General features: G+C 43.6%; 1 protein-coding gene across 1 annotated transcript in view; it reads right to left on the minus strand.

The window, feature by feature from the left end:
* LOC126470681 (uncharacterized) overlaps nt 1–18,269 on the minus strand; it is a 990,891-nt gene that overhangs the window by 797,215 nt on the left and 175,407 nt on the right. Inside the window, exon 4 of the mRNA XM_050098681.1 lies at nt 4,105–4,269. Coding sequence (XP_049954638.1) covers nt 4,105–4,269 — 165 coding nt within the window. The remainder of the gene's footprint in view (nt 1–4,104; nt 4,270–18,269) is intronic.

The raw sequence follows: 18,269 nt of genomic DNA on the forward strand, positions 1-18,269 counted from the left end.
TTCCTCAAGAGAATAATAACACTGCTAAACAAGATTCCAGGCTATACTGCTACTAAGCTTTCCCAAATCGTGACCGAGCGAGGCTGCGCAGTGGTTAGCATACTGGACTCGCGTTCGGGAAGACGACGGTTCAATCCCGCGTCCGGCCATCCTGATTTATGTTTTCCGTGATTTACCTAAATCGCCACAGGCAAATGCCGGGATGGCTCCTTTGAACGGGCACAGCCGACTTCCTTTCCTAATCCGATGACCTCGCTGTTTGGTCTCCTCCCCCCCAAACAACCCAACCCAAATCGTGCGTCCAGCAAATATGCATCCACCTATTGACATAAGTAATGTTAACACCAAGTTGAAACGTATTAGGGAATTCTACCTCCAAGACGCTAGTCTCCTAAAGAGGAACCAGTGACAACAGGAGATTTCCAGCGCGAATCGAAAAATGCGAAAATTCCCAACTGTTCAGAATACAAACAAACGACTGGGAAACTGTGTGAACAAACACAATCCTCAAAATACATACATCTGACGTTACATTCCCAAGGTACAGGTTTGTTAACAATACCATAGCAACAAACGAAAATCTCCACAGAATAGGATTTAGTGATACGGATAAATGGCTCTCATGTGGATTAGTTGATACCCTCATCCACTGATTCACTTGCTGTGGTCACTTACGCAACTGGAGATGGATCATGAATAAACTTGTCCTGCTTTCAAGGAACTACGGTACCAACTACACGACATGCATCCGACTTCGGTCTGCATCCTACCCGTCTCCTATCACAAAAAACAACACTGTCATGTGGTTACTAGGATGTTATGTCAATTGCATTGTTAACATCAGAGGGAATGATAATTTTGTCAAATGTTCAAATGTGTGTGAAATCCTATGGGACTTAACTGCTAAGGTCATCAGTCCCTAAGCTTACACACTACTTAACCTAAATTATCCTAAGGACAAACACACACACCCATGCCCGAGGGAGGACTCGAACCTCCGCCGGGACCAGCCGCACAGTCCATGATGATAACTTTATCAACTTACTCAAAGTTCATGTATGTCCATCTACAACGTCACGACATGTACTGACGAAGGCAATAAAGTCGAAATAAGCATATATACAAAGATATAGCAAACAGCATACTGTCTACCATTTCTCCACAAATAACATTATTTGTCTACACGCTGGAAATAACAGTTGACAAAATTGGAATAGGATAATCCACTGGAAGACAGAAGTAAGACAGCGAAGAGAACACTATAGAAGAAGACATTTAATTTTGTAAACCGATTATTTCTACTGCTGAAGAACATTTTTATTGTTATACTCTTATTATTTAAATTATTTAAGACATGCATCTTATTGCGATTTATCATGTACATAATTTTTCTCTTTTGTTGATGTAGTTACCTGTTTAGAAATTTAAAAAAAAATGGTTGTGAAGAATGTCGTTATGTTAATCATCGCACTGCAAACTGTCGTGTTCGACCGCTAAATGTGTGTTAATGAGACCCCAACGGAAGGCGTGGTTTCAATAACGCCCGTTTGCCATATCCGGAAGCCTTTTGTGGCGATTCTGAACAGCGGTGTGTCTGAAATGCTTTCCTCGGCCATCCACAAGAAAACCACGTAAATTCCACGCTGGGAGTCGTTCTTCTGACCTCGATCACAGAATCGTCTAGAGAAAGGGTGAGAGGTGGAGCCGGCCGGAGTGGCCGTGCGGTTCTGGGGGCTACAGTCTGGAGCCGCGTGACCGCTACGGTCGCAGGTTCGAATCCTGCTTCGGGCATGGATGTGTGTGATGTCCTTAGGTTAGTTAAGTTTAAGTAGTTCTAAGTTCTAGGGGACTTATGACCTCAGCAGTTGAGTCCCATAGTGCTCAGAGCCATTTGAACCATTTTTTGAGAGGTGGACCCCCCCATGTGGCATTGGGTAGAAAATTGGTGACATTTGATGCCATTGTGATAACATTAACCTATCTTATATTTAACATAAACTTCTGAGCTCTGGCCAGTTTTTCGTACGCCTCGACGCCTTTCTGTCTGAAGAGTGGCCGAGCCCGAGGGTGACGTCGCAGGGGCCCACGTTTTAAATAATTACAGAGGAAGGGTGTAGCCATCTTTGAGCCAAATTCCACACTTATGTGTCGCAATGGGAAAAATAACGTGTTTCAGAAAAGTGACCTTTTAAATCTTTTGAGCAGTGTGTATGGCAGTCTGAAATTAGGATTTCATTATTATTCATTTCCACTTTGAACCACTTTCTGTTCCTAATACTGTCAGGGCAGTGTTAGCTTTAATAAGCAGTGCTGATTCTGGATGTTTAGAATGGATGCTCCTGCCGTTTCCTACCATATTAAACAACGACGAGACATCCCAGAGAACTGGCCTTGTTCCTTGACCTGCTTGCTATTTCCCTGAGAGGCTCTACTTCTAGCCTAACGTTAGAGCTCTCAATGACTAGCATTACCATCGGCCACTGCCCCAACAGGCGAGGCATCCTATGCTCGCTCAGTTGTGTTATTAACATTGGGTAGCACATCGTACATGTTGTTAAAGCACAAAGGGGCAGCCGGACGGCCAGTACCCCCATGTGCCCTCTGCCCAGAGACATGCGGATCCACCACTGTTCGCCTCTCACGCTCGAATGAGGATAGCCTCCTCAGATATGCTTCGTCAAAAGACACAGTGACAATGTGGGATTAGATTAAATTAGATTAGATTAGATTAGATTAGTTTTTCGTTTCATAGATCCGTGTTCAGGAGATCCTCGTGAATGTGGAACAAGTCAATTTTTTTATAGCTAAAATAACTATACTAATAGTATGAATATATACAATACATCAATTGTTTCTATTAAAAGATTCGGCAATGGAGTAGAAGGAGTTGGCCACTAGTAAGTCTTTCAGGGTCCTTTTAAACTGATCTTTATTTGTCACTAAGTTTTTTATGTTTGCTGGCAAATTATTGAAGATGAGTGTTCCTGAGTAGTGGACCCCTTTTCGAACTAAAGTAAGTGCTTTTAAGTCTTTGAGCAGATCATTTTTGTTCCTGGTATTATATGTATGAACTGAGCTGTTTGTTGGAAAAAGAGATATATTATTTAGGACAAATTTCATTAAGGAGTAAATATGCTGAGAGGCAGTAGTTAGTATACCCACTTCTTTGAAGAGGTTTCTACAGGACGTCCGTGAATTTACTCCACAAGTAGTACGCATTACACGCTTTTGGACTCTAAAAACTTTTGTTTGACTTGAAGAGTTTCCCCAAAATATTATACCATATGACATTATGGATTGAAAGAAGGCAAAGTATGCAAGCTTTTTCATTTTTATGTCGCCTATGTCTGCTAACACTCGAATTGCAAATACAGATTTGTTAAGGCGTTTCTGCAATTCTGTGGTGTGCTCCCTCCAACTGAATTTATTATCAAGTTGTAATCCCAGGAATTTAAGACTGTCAATCTCTTCTATCTGCTCTTCTTCATACTTTATCCATATGCTGGGTGGAAACTTATTACAAGTTCTGAATTGCATATAGTGAGTCTTTTCGAAGTTTAATGTCGGTGAGTTGGCTTTAAGCCATTTATTAATATCCATGAAAATATCATTAGCAGATCTTTCTAGAACTACACTCGACATACTATTTATTGCAATACTTGTGTCATCTGCAACAAACGGCACTAAAGATGTCCCAGTTTTAACCACTGATTCCCCAGCTGTCATCGTAGATTACAGCAGTAGTGAAGTTGTCAACCGTGGCTAACGCAGCTTCTAGCTGTTTCCGAACGGCGGCAAATTTTCCATGTGGTCATACCCAACATGCACAGTCCCCGTCCAGTTTGCATTGCGCAGAATCTGTTTAAAAGCAGAAAACAATACATAAACAAAGCAAGTACTTGCCTGGTATCCTGTTTATACTTTTCTGCTGCGCTGAACTTCCACTGACTTTGAAACAATAGCGGCAGAATATCCCGCTGTTACTGACCTGGCACCCTGTTTGCAGTTCGCTACTGTATTGAGCTTGTACTGACCTGGAGAATCTCTGTGTTACTTGATTAGCGCCGTGCTGCCGTGCGCTTGCAGTGCAGAGCGCGCACTTACCTGGAGTAGCTGTGGCAGTGTCTCAGTGTGATATTGGTCCAGCATGCCGTTGGTAGCGTGCAGCTGCTGCACATAGCTGTTGTGGCAGTCCAGATACGCCGCCATTGCGGCGTTCGTTGGATTCGACATGTACGACAGATATGCGTTTTTGTAGTCCTGTCGACACTGCAACACAGTGAAAGAGATATATTTTAGGGACGTATCCACATTATACATTGTGAACGTTATCTATCTGTACAAACTTCAGTAGTGTTTTCTGATAATATATTGAACAAAAATTTCATACACATAGCTGCGCGGAATGGCCGCGCCGTTTGAGCGCTATGTCACTGATTGCGCGGCCTCTTCCGCCGGAGGTTCGAGTCCTCCCTCGGGCGTGTGTGTGTGTGTGTGTGTGTGTGTGTGTGTGTGTGTGTGTGTGTGTATGTTGTTCTTAGAATAAATTAGTTTAAGTAGCGTGTAAGTTTAGGAATCGATGACCTCAGCAGTTTGGTCCCTTAGGAATTCACACACATTTGAACATTATTTCATAACGTATCAATCAATAAATGTATATTTCCCATGATAGATAATAGTGCGGTATTACACAAAATCATTTGTCGTTGTAAGATTATGGCACTTGATTTTTCTCTTACACAAAAGAAGTTACAAATGTTTTCTATAGGAAACAATACATGTGGCTATATATTCCTTCATTGACTTCTTTCGAATGTTCTCGCCTGCAACGCAATTTCTTCACATACTATGCTGAAACGTTCTTCAATGTCTGCGCACCTCAGTGCAATACTTTTAAGTTGCCCCCACAACCAGAGATAAACGATGTCCTAGCTCAGTGATGGACTCGCCAATGCTAAAGAATGGCTGCATCCCATATGTCATCTGGGGAAGACGTTACATAGATGTCAGTGAGCGATTCAGTGCTCTATCAGGCTACACCGCAGTACCTCTGTGTCCTATCTATTGTATGGAGAAGACGCTACTGAGATGTCGGTGGACGTTAATATAGAAGTGGACTGTGCTACATTGTGTTTGCAACACACAGCCTGTCATGTTCTAAGTGGCACACCTTCAACTAAGGGGCAAAGTTGTACTTCAGACAATTCCAAATACGTCTGTACACGGACATTCTGGAAGACCAACCGGTCCAGTTCTGTTACCTAAAATTGACGATTGCGTAGGTTAAGGACACCAACTCTTACAAAGTTCGCTTCATCAGTGAAGAAGACAAATGACAGAAATAACAGGCCGGCCGGTGTGGCCGATTGGTTCTAGGCGCTTCAGTCTGGAACCGCGTGCGGGTTGCGGTTGCATGTTCGAATCCTGCCTCGTGCATGGGTGTGTGTAATGTCTTTAGGTTAGTTAGGTTTAAGTAGTTCTAAGTTCTAGGGGACTGATGACCTCAGATATTAAGTCCCATAGTGCTCAGAGCCATTTGAACCATTTTTTATAAATAACAGAATGGTGGCGTCCTGGTGAAGAAAACAGCGGCAAACCTTTCCAAATGGAGAGAAATCCGCTTACGATCATCCTTGCTCACGGATTCCCATGAAGAGTACACACTACCGTTTTTTGGTTAATAAAATTTCGGCCGACCGTTTGCCTGTACCGTCATGTGTTGTCGTTGTCCTCACGAGGGAACATCCCCATCGCACCCCCCTCAGATTTAGTTATAAGTTGGCACAGTGGATAGGCCTTGAAAAACTGAACACAGATCAATCGAGAAAACAGGAAGAAGTTGTGTGGAACTATGAAAAAATAAGCAAAATATACAAACTGGGTCGTCCATGCCTAAGATAATCAATATTAAGGGCAATGTGAGCCGCGTGAGCGTGAACAGCTGCGGAGCGAGAGGTCTTTAGTTCGAATCTGCCCTCGGCTGAAAATTTTGCTTTCTTTATTTTCGCAAAGTTATGATCTGTCCGTTCGTTCATTGACGTCTCTGTTCACTGTAATAAGTTTAGTGTCTGTGTTTTGCGACAGCACCGCAAAACCGTGCGATTAGTTGACGAAAGGACGTGTCTCTCCAATGGGAACCGAAAACATTTGATCGCAAGGTCATAGGTCAACCGATTCCTCCACAGGAAAATACGTCTGATATATTCTATACGACACTGGTGACAGCATGCGCGTCACATGACAGGAATATGTTGTCGACCCACCTAACTTGTGCACTTGGCGAATGGGTAAAAAGATTCTTCTACCTTGCCCGATTTTGGTTTTCTTGTGGATGTAATAATCACTCCAAAAAAAGTGATGAAAACATAAGGGTTTGTCACATAAACTGAAAATAAAAAGTTAAAATTTTCGGTCGAGGGAAGATTTGAACCAAAAACTTCTAGTTCCGCAGCTGTTCGCACTAACCACGGGACCACGGCTCTCCTCGTCTCAGATTGCCCTTAATATTGCCTATATTGCACATGGACGACCCAGTTTGTATATTTTGCTTATTTTTTCATAGTTCCACACAACTTCTTCCTGTTTTCTCGATCGATCTGTGTTCAGTTTTTCAAGGCCTATCCACTGTGCCAACTTATAACTAAATCTGAGGGGGGTGCGATGGAGAGGTTCCCTTGTCAGTACCCTGTTATTCCAGGTCTGGTACACGGACATTTCCCGGTCTCCATCTGTTCTTCTCGCGTCCGTAAACACTCTCCTGTCAAAACGAAAAGGCTAAAATGCAGCTACAGACGTTTTTCCATTCGTATGGTGCGGTCGATTGAACTACATTTCTAAAAACATCCGTGCGGCCGGTCAACCGTATGTGTAGTTTGACACAATATACTGGGAGAACGGTATCTTGTAGCACATTGGCACCTAGCATGGGAAATATGTATAGATTGTAAAAAATATTCTAACGTGTATTTGGGCTTTATCATGCTACACTGAGTGCTAGGAGGGATTTTGATACATCTGAAAGTCACGGTGCTGGCAGCAGATGCGTGCCTAAGCGTTTCACAGTATTCATTTTCTCTCTAGTTCCGATTAGGGGTCATATTAATGCCTGGCTGCACATCCACTATGCCAACTCCGCGCTCCGGCACACTTGCAGTGATTCTGTTTTTGAACACATCACACTGTGATATTTGTTCTTGTACGACGTCATAGTACATTAAGGTGACAAAAGGCATGGGATAACTCCTAAAAAAGTGTCGGACCTCTTTTTGCCCGGCGTACTGAAGCAACTCGACGTGACATGGACTCAACAGGTCTTTGGAAGCCCCTCACAGAAATATTGAGTCATGCGGCTCATATAGCCGTCCATAATTGCGAAAATGTTACCGGTGCAGGATGTTCTGCACGAAAGTTCAGTTGTTGTTTGGGAACATGAAATACATGAATGGCTGAAAATGGTCTCCAAGTAGCCGTACATAACCATTTACGGTTAATGTTCTGTTCGGTTGGACCAGAGGACCCAGTCAATTCCAAGTAAACACAGCCCACACCGTCATGGAGCCCCCGCCAGCTTGCACGGTGTCTTGTTGACAACTTGGCACACTGGCTTCGTGGCATCTGCGCCACACTCGAATCCTACTATCAGCTCTTACCAACTGAAATCGGGACTCGTCTGACCAGACCATGGCTTTCCAGTCGTCTACGGTCACGAGAGGCGCTGCAGGGTATGTCATGCTATTTGCAAAGGACTTGCGTAGGTTGTCTGCTGACACAGCTCACTGACGCCAAATTTCCCAGCGCTGTTCTAACGGATATGTTTGTCGTACGTCCCATATTGATTTTTGCGGTTATTTCACGTAATGTTGCTTGTCTGTGCTTGTCTGTTAGTACTGAGAACTTTACGGGAACGCCGCTTTACCTGAGGGCCGTTATCCGTGGTGACAGGTAATGCATAAATGTGGTATTCTCGGCACGCTCTTGACACTGTGGTTCTCGGAATATTGAATTTACAAACGGTTTTCGAAACTGAATATCCCATGCATCTAGCTCCAACTACCATTCCCCATTTAAAGTCCGTTAACTGCCATCGTGCGCCCATAATCACACCGGAAACCTTTTCACTTGAATCATCTGAGTACATGTGAGAGCTCTGTCAATGCACTGTCCTTTTGACCTTCTGTATACGATATTATCGCCATCTGTATATGAGCATACCGCTATCCCAACACTTTTATCTCCTCAGTGTGTATTGGTGATCTGAGATGCATAGTTCCATCCTCAGTGCCTGTCGTAACGCTTTCTTAAGTCAGAAGCTCGTGGTCTTGTGGTTAGCGTTGTTGACTCTCGATCACGTGGCCCCGTATTCTATTTCCGACCGGATCACGAATTTTCTCCGCGCAAGTGTGTGTGTGTGTGTGTGTGTGTGTGTGTGTGTGTGTGTGTGTGTGTGTGTGTGTGTGCAGTCTTAATCATCATTTCCTCATCATCGACGCTCGAGTCACCGAAGTGGTGTCAAATAAAAAGGCTTGTGCCAGGCGACTGGGTGTAACACTGAAACTTCTCTCCGACAAACATGAGGTGTGGAGAAGCCACACTCCTGTCCAGTCTTCTTACAAAGGAATAGTCGCTAATGCAATTAAATTTACATTTACAAACACTGATTCGGATTGCTTGTTAGAGTAAGAGTCAAATTACATCAGTCACAGGTTGATCGAGTTGTTGATTCAAAATCGATAAAATTAATTAAAGAATAAATGATATGAAATCAGTTTTTCCCGGAAATACGAGATTGCTGATGGCCACCATGGCCAGTATCGATTATCGGGGGCGGAGAAATTTTCAGGACCACAAATTAATTATGGTTAATTATGGACAAGATGGTGGAATCTGCAGTGATTTCGAGGTCTTACTTTAAAATTTCACGCCGCTTCTACGTCGACACGCAAGGATGCAAGGCTTTACTGCTTTCGCAAAATTGGTGGCACTTCAATTCCCCAACTCCTGAACTCTGAGGCCGGTCCTTCACTGACCAGAACAAATTGTAACTGGCAGCACTTTAGGTTGGCTGCGGGACCTTCTGCTGCCAGCAGGTGCTTACTGTAGAGGGGCATCTAGGGTGACGAAAGTGCTGAGAGCCACCCTCAGGGCTCATTTCGTTACAATTATAGATTGGAGTCACTTCGTGATAGCAGTAGAGCGCTTGTTTCCACCATTTTCGGTATCTATGAGCTTCCGTTACTTGCTAGGAGCCATGGACCGAGCAGTTTGGTTCAGTGCCGCAATTTTTGAACAATACGTTTGCGGCACTTTCGGTCCAAATTTTAGAAACGATCCCACCGCTTCCATTTAGATCGATGGGCTTGTTGACTTCTTCCATGGCGACGCGGTGAGCTAGTGGTGTTCCCCTGTCTGGGCTTTTCTTCAGACGTACATCTCATGGATATTAATTACCTTCCTTTTCATTTCAAATTCTCAAGTTCCTTCGCTATTTTCTGCTAGCACACTCTCTCAAAGGGTGTCTTGGCCCACAGCAGGACATTTTCGTGCAGGTTATTTCATTAATTGCGAGTAGATAGACCGTATAATAGCATGTAACAGGCTACCTCCATTTCAAGTGTTTTGTTGTGCTGAATGTATGTAATTTCCGCACAGGATCTGCCTGTCTACAGGTCTTCAGCATTCCCTTGTCGTCTTAAATGAATAAGTATTTTTATTAGGCATCAAAACCTCTGACAGACGTGTCGAATGAACAGCAGAATGCCATGTGAGATTAATGATCCATCTAATAGGGAATCAGCGGCAGGCAGTTCATACACTTCTTTTGCTATCACGCCACGTTCTGTAAAATTCCACAGCTACATGGTAATACGTAAACAATGTCATATTCACCGAGATAAGGTGATGATTAAACAAAAACGGTATTTACTACCAATTTCGATCATCAGATATCATAAAATATCAGTCCAGCATACTTTATACAGGTGATGATATTAACAATAAATAAAGCTGTCATCAAGACAAAGATTGGCTTTGCTACGCATGATCCTTTTGCAGGTGGTATGCAGTTGCCTTCCTCCGAACTTTGAACTGACTTACCCATTGAGTTATAGGAGTACCTGTAGTTTAACGTGGATTCCAAGCCTAGGTGCAACTCGGAATTGTTCACAGTTACAAACATTGCGTCTGTTGTCAAAAATTAAATACAGCCTGTGGCGTTTTATTATAGTTATAATCAATGATAAGATATCATAGGGCATCACAGCTATGACAGTGATATGGGATAGACAGTGGGAAACCTTACAAACAGTATAAACATCCAGTTACATATTGTTTGTTCCGTAATGTCTAACTTTTCAGTGTTACTCTTGTTTTATACTTACGTTCCTCGTTACAGTAGTGGGAATGTGTATTGTGAGCGCCACAGTTCACAGTTTGTGACTGTCGCCACACAGATATGACAACTACGATGCTATCTGATATTTTAACAGAGACTGTAACTATAACAGAATGAAACATGGTATGTTTTTTATAACCGACATAATGTTGTGTCAGTTAAATTAGCATTTGATGATACCTGTTGATAATACAAGCTATCAAAACTTATGATTTTAATGTCACACCTGGTTGTTTGGCGACAGCGGTTGAGAATTGTAAGCACAATCCACGAAGACCACGTGGGGCGGGCAGCTAACGTGTAGAGGTGCACTGGTGGGGGAGCTGGACACAATTGTGACTGGAACGAGCGAAGAGGTAACTGACTCGTTCAACTGAACGACTGCAGGACGCCGCGTGAAAGAAGCTGCTATTATTTCGCTTCTGGTGCTCGAGACAAGCTCAAAAGGTGAGTCTCGTGTCCAGTTACGGAAAGAATACATTGTCGACAGAACAGTAGAGGTATTGCAAAAGGCAATGACACAACACTGTTTTCGAAATCACGAGCTCAGTCAACCAATAGCACACCTCGCATTAGCATCGTGACGCTGTAGAGAGAAAGCAGGTGCATTTTACCGCGAGAAGTGCAGACCTTTACACTGTTTTTGTTTTCATATTTTTTTCCAAAGACGGTCATAATGTCATACTGAGAAACCGCATTGTGGTAGAAATTTTACTACAACTATCTACAGTCAACACTCGCACATGCACTTCATTATAATTATCTGTTTCGGCGTTAGCCATCTTAAGATCTATTATAGCTAACATAGAAGAAAAACTACACTTAAAAACTTCATTACAGCAAACATCATAAGGTATAATTCATATTTGTACTCTAACGTACTCCCCTGGTCGTTATGATCCGTCCTTACCACTTGCCACGCACGGATATATCCGGCAGAACTAAAGTGCCTGTGAACCCAGGCCCTGCAAGGTAAGAATATTCCAGATGAAGTCGCGATTAGACATCAGAATAACAGCCGTCATGCATGCACTAAAATATTTCAGTGAGGAAGGGGTAGCCTCTACTCTAGAACACACAAACATCTGTTACCTGCACTAAATCTCTTTTATTACAGAATCACCAAACTCATTGTGTTCAAGTGTGCAGTTGGTGACGTTTGAAAATCCTCTATAATTAGGAAGATCTCGACAGTGAATTTACAAATTAAACGAAATTAATCCTGAAAAACATGAAGACACAACAATCTCTCAGAAGCGTTCCTATATGAGAAAATAACTCCTAGCATAACTTACAGTAGAACGATCACAAAACAATTTAACCTCCATAATGTTACATTCACAACACATCAATATGCCCAATTGTCTATGCTATTTTAGCTGAATAACGTATATTTACCGACACCGTGATATGTGTGTAGCATGGACACAGGGAAATCAGAAGAAAATCTGTAACACAACTCCTATCTACAATAGAACTGAAGTGCACACACAAGCTACTGACTGCCTTAGCGTGCGCCTGAGCAAAGGCGATATTTACCGTGCTTTACCGGCGGCTGCTGTGGTCGGCAGTTGCTTATGATGATGGCGGCGCGTCGACGCTGTGAAGACCTGAACCTCAATACCTTTCTGGCCTTGAATGTATTAGCAGTCGGAAACTGCCCTGAGCTTTCGTGAGGCGAAAAACAGTGTTTTCCGTAGCTAAACTATTGGCAATGTCTTCTCGCTCTGCCTTGTCTCGGTGGCCGAGCGGTTCTAGGCGCTTCAGTCCGGAACCACGCGACTGCCTCGGGAATGGATGTGTGGATGTCCTCAGGTTAGTTAGGTTTAAGTAGTTCTAAGTTCTAGGGGACTGATGACCTCGAATGTTAAGTCCCATAGTGCTCAGAGCCATTTTTTGATCCACTCGCTCTGGCTTATCGATGTGTACACCTCTGCCCTCTTCAGTTGTTCCGCAGAACGTAATTAACTCGGATCGAAATCCGTAATCTCCACTCTGGAGATGTTATAAGATTTTCAAACCCTGTGAACGCTAGTGTTCACTAGAAAGGTCTTCTAGGCCGGCAGTACAGGAAGTATTCCATCTACACACGGCCCTCGTCTGAATAAACCTCAAGGTACAGTGGGGGGAATCAAAAAGATATAGAGGACGGTCTCATCAGAGGGAAGGTGAGGTCTCATCAGCCCGGGGTCGTGGGTAGAATGGAGTGAAGTCTCTTCAGACCAGGACCATGGGTAGAACGGAGAGAGGTTTCTTCAGACCAGGGCTGTGTGTAGATGGCCTGACGAAAGCTCAGGGCAGTTTCCGACTGCTGATACAGTGAAGGTCAAAATAGTCCTGTGGTTTACAGGTCCGCACATCATCGACGCGCCACCGTCATCATACGCCACCGCCGAACACAGCAGCCGCCGATTAAGCACGGTAAATATCGCGTTTACACAGACGCTTAGTAAGGGAGTTACTAGTTTGTGTGTGCACTTCTACTGGATATTGGAGTTGTGTTACATATTTTCTTCTCATTACTTCGTTTCCATGCCAGCCATGTATTGTGTGTAGGGCTTGAAAGTCGAGAAAGGTATCGGTAAATATACGCTATTGTCCAGCTAAAATAACATAGAAAATCGGGTTATTGAAGTGTTGTGAATATAATATTATTGAGGGTAAATTGTTTTGTGATTGTTGTACTATACGTTATGCTAGGGGTTCTTTTCTCATGTATGAAAGCTTTTGAAAGGTTGTTGTGTGTTCATATTTATCACGATTAATTTCAAATGGTTCAAATGGCTCTGAGCACTATGGGACTTAACTTCTGAAGTCATCAGCCCCTATAACTTAGAACTAGTTAAACCTAACTAACCTAAGGACATCACACACATCCATGCCCGAGGCAGGATTAGAACCTGCGACCGTAGCGGTCGCGCGGTTCCAGACTGCAGCGCCTTGAACCGCTCGGCCACTCTGGCCGGCTGATTAATTTCATTTAGATTGTGAATTCACTGTCGGGATCTTCCTAATTATAGACGAGTTTCCAATGTCAGCAACTACACACTTGAAGCCATTGTGTATGGTGATCCTGTAATGTAAAGATTTAGTACATGTAACAGTTGTTTGTGTGTGCTGGAGTAGTGGCATGGATGACGGCAGTTATTCTGATCTCTAATCGTGACTTCATCCGGAATCTCCTTACCTTGCAGGGCCTGGGTTCACAGGCACTTTAGTTCTGTCATCAGATATCATTTGAAAATTTGAAGTGATACGACCAAGAACTTTTCGAAATATTTGGTAACAACTTTTCCCCTTTATTTATTATATATATATATATATATATATATATATATATATATATATATATATATATATATATATATATATATAAATATATATATATATATATATATATATATATAATTTGATTAATGTTCTTACCACTGGTGTCAAGAGAGATATTTAAGCAAGCACCGTTTTTTAAAATTCGACCGTATACTTTTTATAAATGCATTCGATATCCCTTGAGAAGACAATTACAATGATATAGCGGTTGTTAATGTTGACGTTGAAACATGTCTTAAACACATTCGAGAAATTTCCTAGAATGCGTGAGCACGGTGGCCGGAATCGACATTAGAGGTGTACACACCGTCAAGCAGAGTTCTCGTGCTACGCTGTCAGAATGTCAACACATTTGCCTATTTACTTGTGTGCACTGCAGGCCGCTCATTTCTGCTTGAACGTTCGTTGCGTGCAGGCATGTACACCAATGAGGAGAAGTTGGATATACTACTATGACATGGTGAATGTAAAAGAAATGCTGTAAAAACAGTACGGGGGTATAGCACTATCTATCCGGATCGCCATTGTCCGACGCGCTAGGCAATTGCACGAAGTATTAAAACGCTAGTGCGAACAGGCTGCTTGGACGTCAAAAAGAGGAAAAGAAGAAGACTGCAACTGACTGAGAACACGAAGAAACTGTTCTGGCTACAACGCCAATGAAACTGCACAGTGGTACGAGACATATTGCCAAGGAATGTGGAAGCAGCCAGGCGAGTGTCATTTGCATCGACAGAATTTCCATCCCTATCGTCTGACACTACATCAGGAGTTAGACGACCGTGTTTTCCAACGTCGTACAGAATTTTGTCGGTTTGAAATTCAGCAGCTGAGAGACGATCCTATGTTCTTCCAACGTGTGCTCTTTACCGGTGAAGCAACGTTTACTAATCAAATGGTTCAAATGGCTCTGAGCACTATGGGAATTAACTGCTGTGGTCATCAGTCCCCTAGAACTTAGAACTACTTAAACCTAACTAACCTAAGGACATCACACACATCCATGCCCGAGGCAGGATTCGAACCTGCGACCGTAGTGGTCACGCGGTTCCAGACTGTAGCACCTGTTTACTAATCACACTACTGTATATTTGCATAACATGTGTTATTGGGCAACCGAAAATCCACGTTGGTTTCGTTAGGTGCGGCCGTCCAACGTAAATGTATGGTGCGGCATCATAAGGAATTACATTTTGGGACCTTCCTTCACCACTGACGTTCTAAAAGGGCATTCGTAATTCCACTTTCTGACTAACGTTCTGTCGATTCTTCGAGAAGAGGTATCACTGGATATTCGACAGTGTCCGTGGCTACAGCACGACGACTGTCCAGCTCGCACGTCTCGTGTTGCAACGTAAACAATTAAGGAGAACCTTCCTGGACGTTGGATAGGACGAAATTCTGTTGCCAAATGACCCGCGAGGTTCCATGATTTGACTCCTCTCGGTTTCTTTCTTTGAGGAGCTCTCAAAAATGCAGTCTATGACGAAGTTCGAACTACGCCAGACGATATGTGTCGTCGAATCGCCAGTGCATGATCTACCATATCATCCGTTGTAATTACAACTGTTCATCGTTCTATCGACCGAGAATTGCAAATGTGCCTTTCAGTCCGTGGTCAACAGTTCGAACACATGGTTAAATAAAGCATAAGGTTATTTTTTTGGAAGACAAAATTTATGTTATGTGAGTTGGGTGGTTATCAAATCATTAATATTACATTGTTTACTTCGTTTACGTAGTACGAAATTGCATTGCAGTGTCAAAAAGTTAGACAGTCTGTATTGCACATAGCAGGTAACACTGTCAGTAAGAGCTTACGTTCAGCATGAAACGACGTTTCGTTAAGAAGAATATTTATTTTGCCTTGTACAGGTGGTCACTAAAGTGTTTTTAATGAAATGTTTAGTTCAACGAATGTATCCCATATCATATAAGTTAGAGCAGTGTAGGTAGTGACAGTTGCCCGACAGCATGTATTTTACCTCTAAGAAGAACACAGCCATGTACAGGAAAAGATAGATCAAATCTTCCTTCTAGCATAATACAGTAGCTGCTTTTTTGCAGGATATAAGACCTCTTTATTTTTGATGAATGAACAGTTGATTACACTGTTTCAGCTCACGTAAGTCTGGCAGGATACACAAACGTGAAACAGTTATTCAAATGGTTCAAATGGCTCTGAGCACTATGTGACTTAACATCTGAGGTCATCAGTCCCCTAGAACTTAGAACTACTTAAACCTAACTAACCTAAGGACATCACACACATCCATGCCCGAGGCAGGATTCGAACCTGCGACCGTAGCGGTCGCGCGGTTCCAGACTGAAGCACCTAGAACCTCTCGGCCACACCGGCCGGCTGAAACAGTTATCCTAAGGCCTTTGTGATACGCTAGATTCTAGCCTGTGTCCTATTTTCATATACACACACCAAAAAAAGTTTTGCATCACCTCGGTTCCGAGAATTCCGGAACCTGTACAGAAAATTGGAGTAGCGATCAACATAAACATCATTTCCGCCTTTTGTATTGCTCATGAAAACCACACATTGCATGTTGTACCACCATACTGCTAGACCTTCAGAGGTGGTGGTCCAGGTTGCTCTACACACCGGTAACACTAATAACCAGTAGCACGTCCTCTCGCATTGATGCATGCCTGTATTCGTCGTGGCATACTATCCACAAGTTCATCAAGGCACTGTTGGTCCAGATTGTCCAACTCCTCAACGGCGATTCAGCGTAGATCCCTCAGGGTGGTTGGTGGGTCACGTCGTCGATAAACAGCCCTTTTCAATCTATCCCGGACATGTTCGATAAGGTTCATGTCTGGAGAACATGCTGGCCACTCTAGTCGAGCGATGTCGTTATCCTGAAAGAAGTCATTCACAAGATGTGCACGATGGGGGCGCGCATTGTCGTCCATGAAAACGAATGCCTCCGCAATATGATGCCGATATGGTTGCACTATCGCTCGGAGGATGGCATTCGCATATCGTACATTCGTTACAGCGCCTTCCATGATCACCAGCGGCGTACGTCGGCCCCACATAATGCCACCCCAAAACAGCAGGGAACCTCCACCTTGATGCTGGACAGTGTGCCTGAGGCGTTCGGCCTGACCGGGTTGCCTCCAAACACGTCTCCGCCGATTGTCTGGTTGAAGGCATATGAGACACTCATCGGCGAAGAGAACGTGATGCCAATCATGAGCGGTTCATTCGGTATGTTGTTGGGCCCACCTGTACTACGCTGCGTGGTGTCGTGGTTGCAAAGATGGGCCTCACCATGGACGTCGGGAGTGAAGTTGCGCATCATGCAGCCTACTGCGCACAGGTTGAGCCATAACACGACGTCCTGCTGCTGTACGAAATCATTATTCAACATGGTGGCTTTGCTGTCTGGGTTCCTCCGAGCCATAATCCGTAGGTAGCAGTCATCCACTGCAGTAGTAGCCCTTGGGCGGCCTGAGCGAGGTATGTCATGGACAGTTCCTGTCTCTCTGTATCTCCTCCATGTCGGAACAACATCGCTTTGGCTCACCCCAAGACGCCTGGACACTTTTCCTTTTTAGAGCCGTTGCTGGCACAGAGTAACAATGCGAACGCGATCTAACCGCGGTATTGGCCGCCTAGGCATGGTTGACCTGCAGACAACACGAGCCGTGTTCTTCCTTTTTGGTGGAATGACGAACTGATCGGCTGTCGGACCCCCTTCGTCTAATAGGCTTTGCTTATGCATGGTTGTTACATCTTTGGGAGGGTTTAGTGACATCTCTGAACATTCAAAGAGACTGTGTCTGTGATACAATATCCACAGTGAACGTCTATCTTCAAGAGTTCTGGGAACCGGGGTGATGCAAAACTTTTTTTTGATGTGTGTACAAGACTCGTAGGTGGACCTGCATCTAGGTCGTAAGTTTGTTCAAGGGGAAACTAAGCTTCAGTCTCGTAGCGCAGGCCTACCGTATGGTATACAACAACGCAGCCTGGTCCGAGACGCCTGCTTAGCGGTTTTTGCACCGCTTATGCCGTTTCTGGCCACCATTCTCACAGATTCTATGACATTTCTAGAACTTTTTTCCGACAGGTTTCAACGTTAACTTTAAAAAACGGTATATCACTGTAATTTTCTTCTCAAGAGCTATCGAAAGCAGTTATAAAAAGTAGACGTTCCCATCTTAAAAAAAACGTTCTTGCTTCAATACCTCCGTTGACAACAGCCCTAAAAAACATTAACCAAATACAAACATATGTGACCCTCGACCCTCTGGCCGGCCGCTGTGGTCGAGCGGTTCTAGGTGCCTCAGTCCGGAACCGTGTGACTTTTATGGTTGCAGGTTCGGATCCTGCCTCGGGCATTGATGTGCGTGATGTCCTTAGGTTAGTTAGGTTTAAGTAGTTCTAAGTTCTAGGGGACTGATGACCTCAGATGTTAAGTCCCATAGCGCTCAGAGCCATTTGAACCATTTTTTCGTCCCTCTAACAACGTTTACCAGAACGAAGTTTCGAACTATGTAACAGTTAATGAATTAAAAGGGGTGTTAC

The sequence above is a fragment of the Schistocerca serialis genome, chromosome 3, assembly GCF_023864345.2.
Source record: "Schistocerca serialis cubense isolate TAMUIC-IGC-003099 chromosome 3, iqSchSeri2.2, whole genome shotgun sequence".
NCBI lineage: Eukaryota > Metazoa > Arthropoda > Insecta > Orthoptera > Acrididae > Schistocerca > Schistocerca serialis.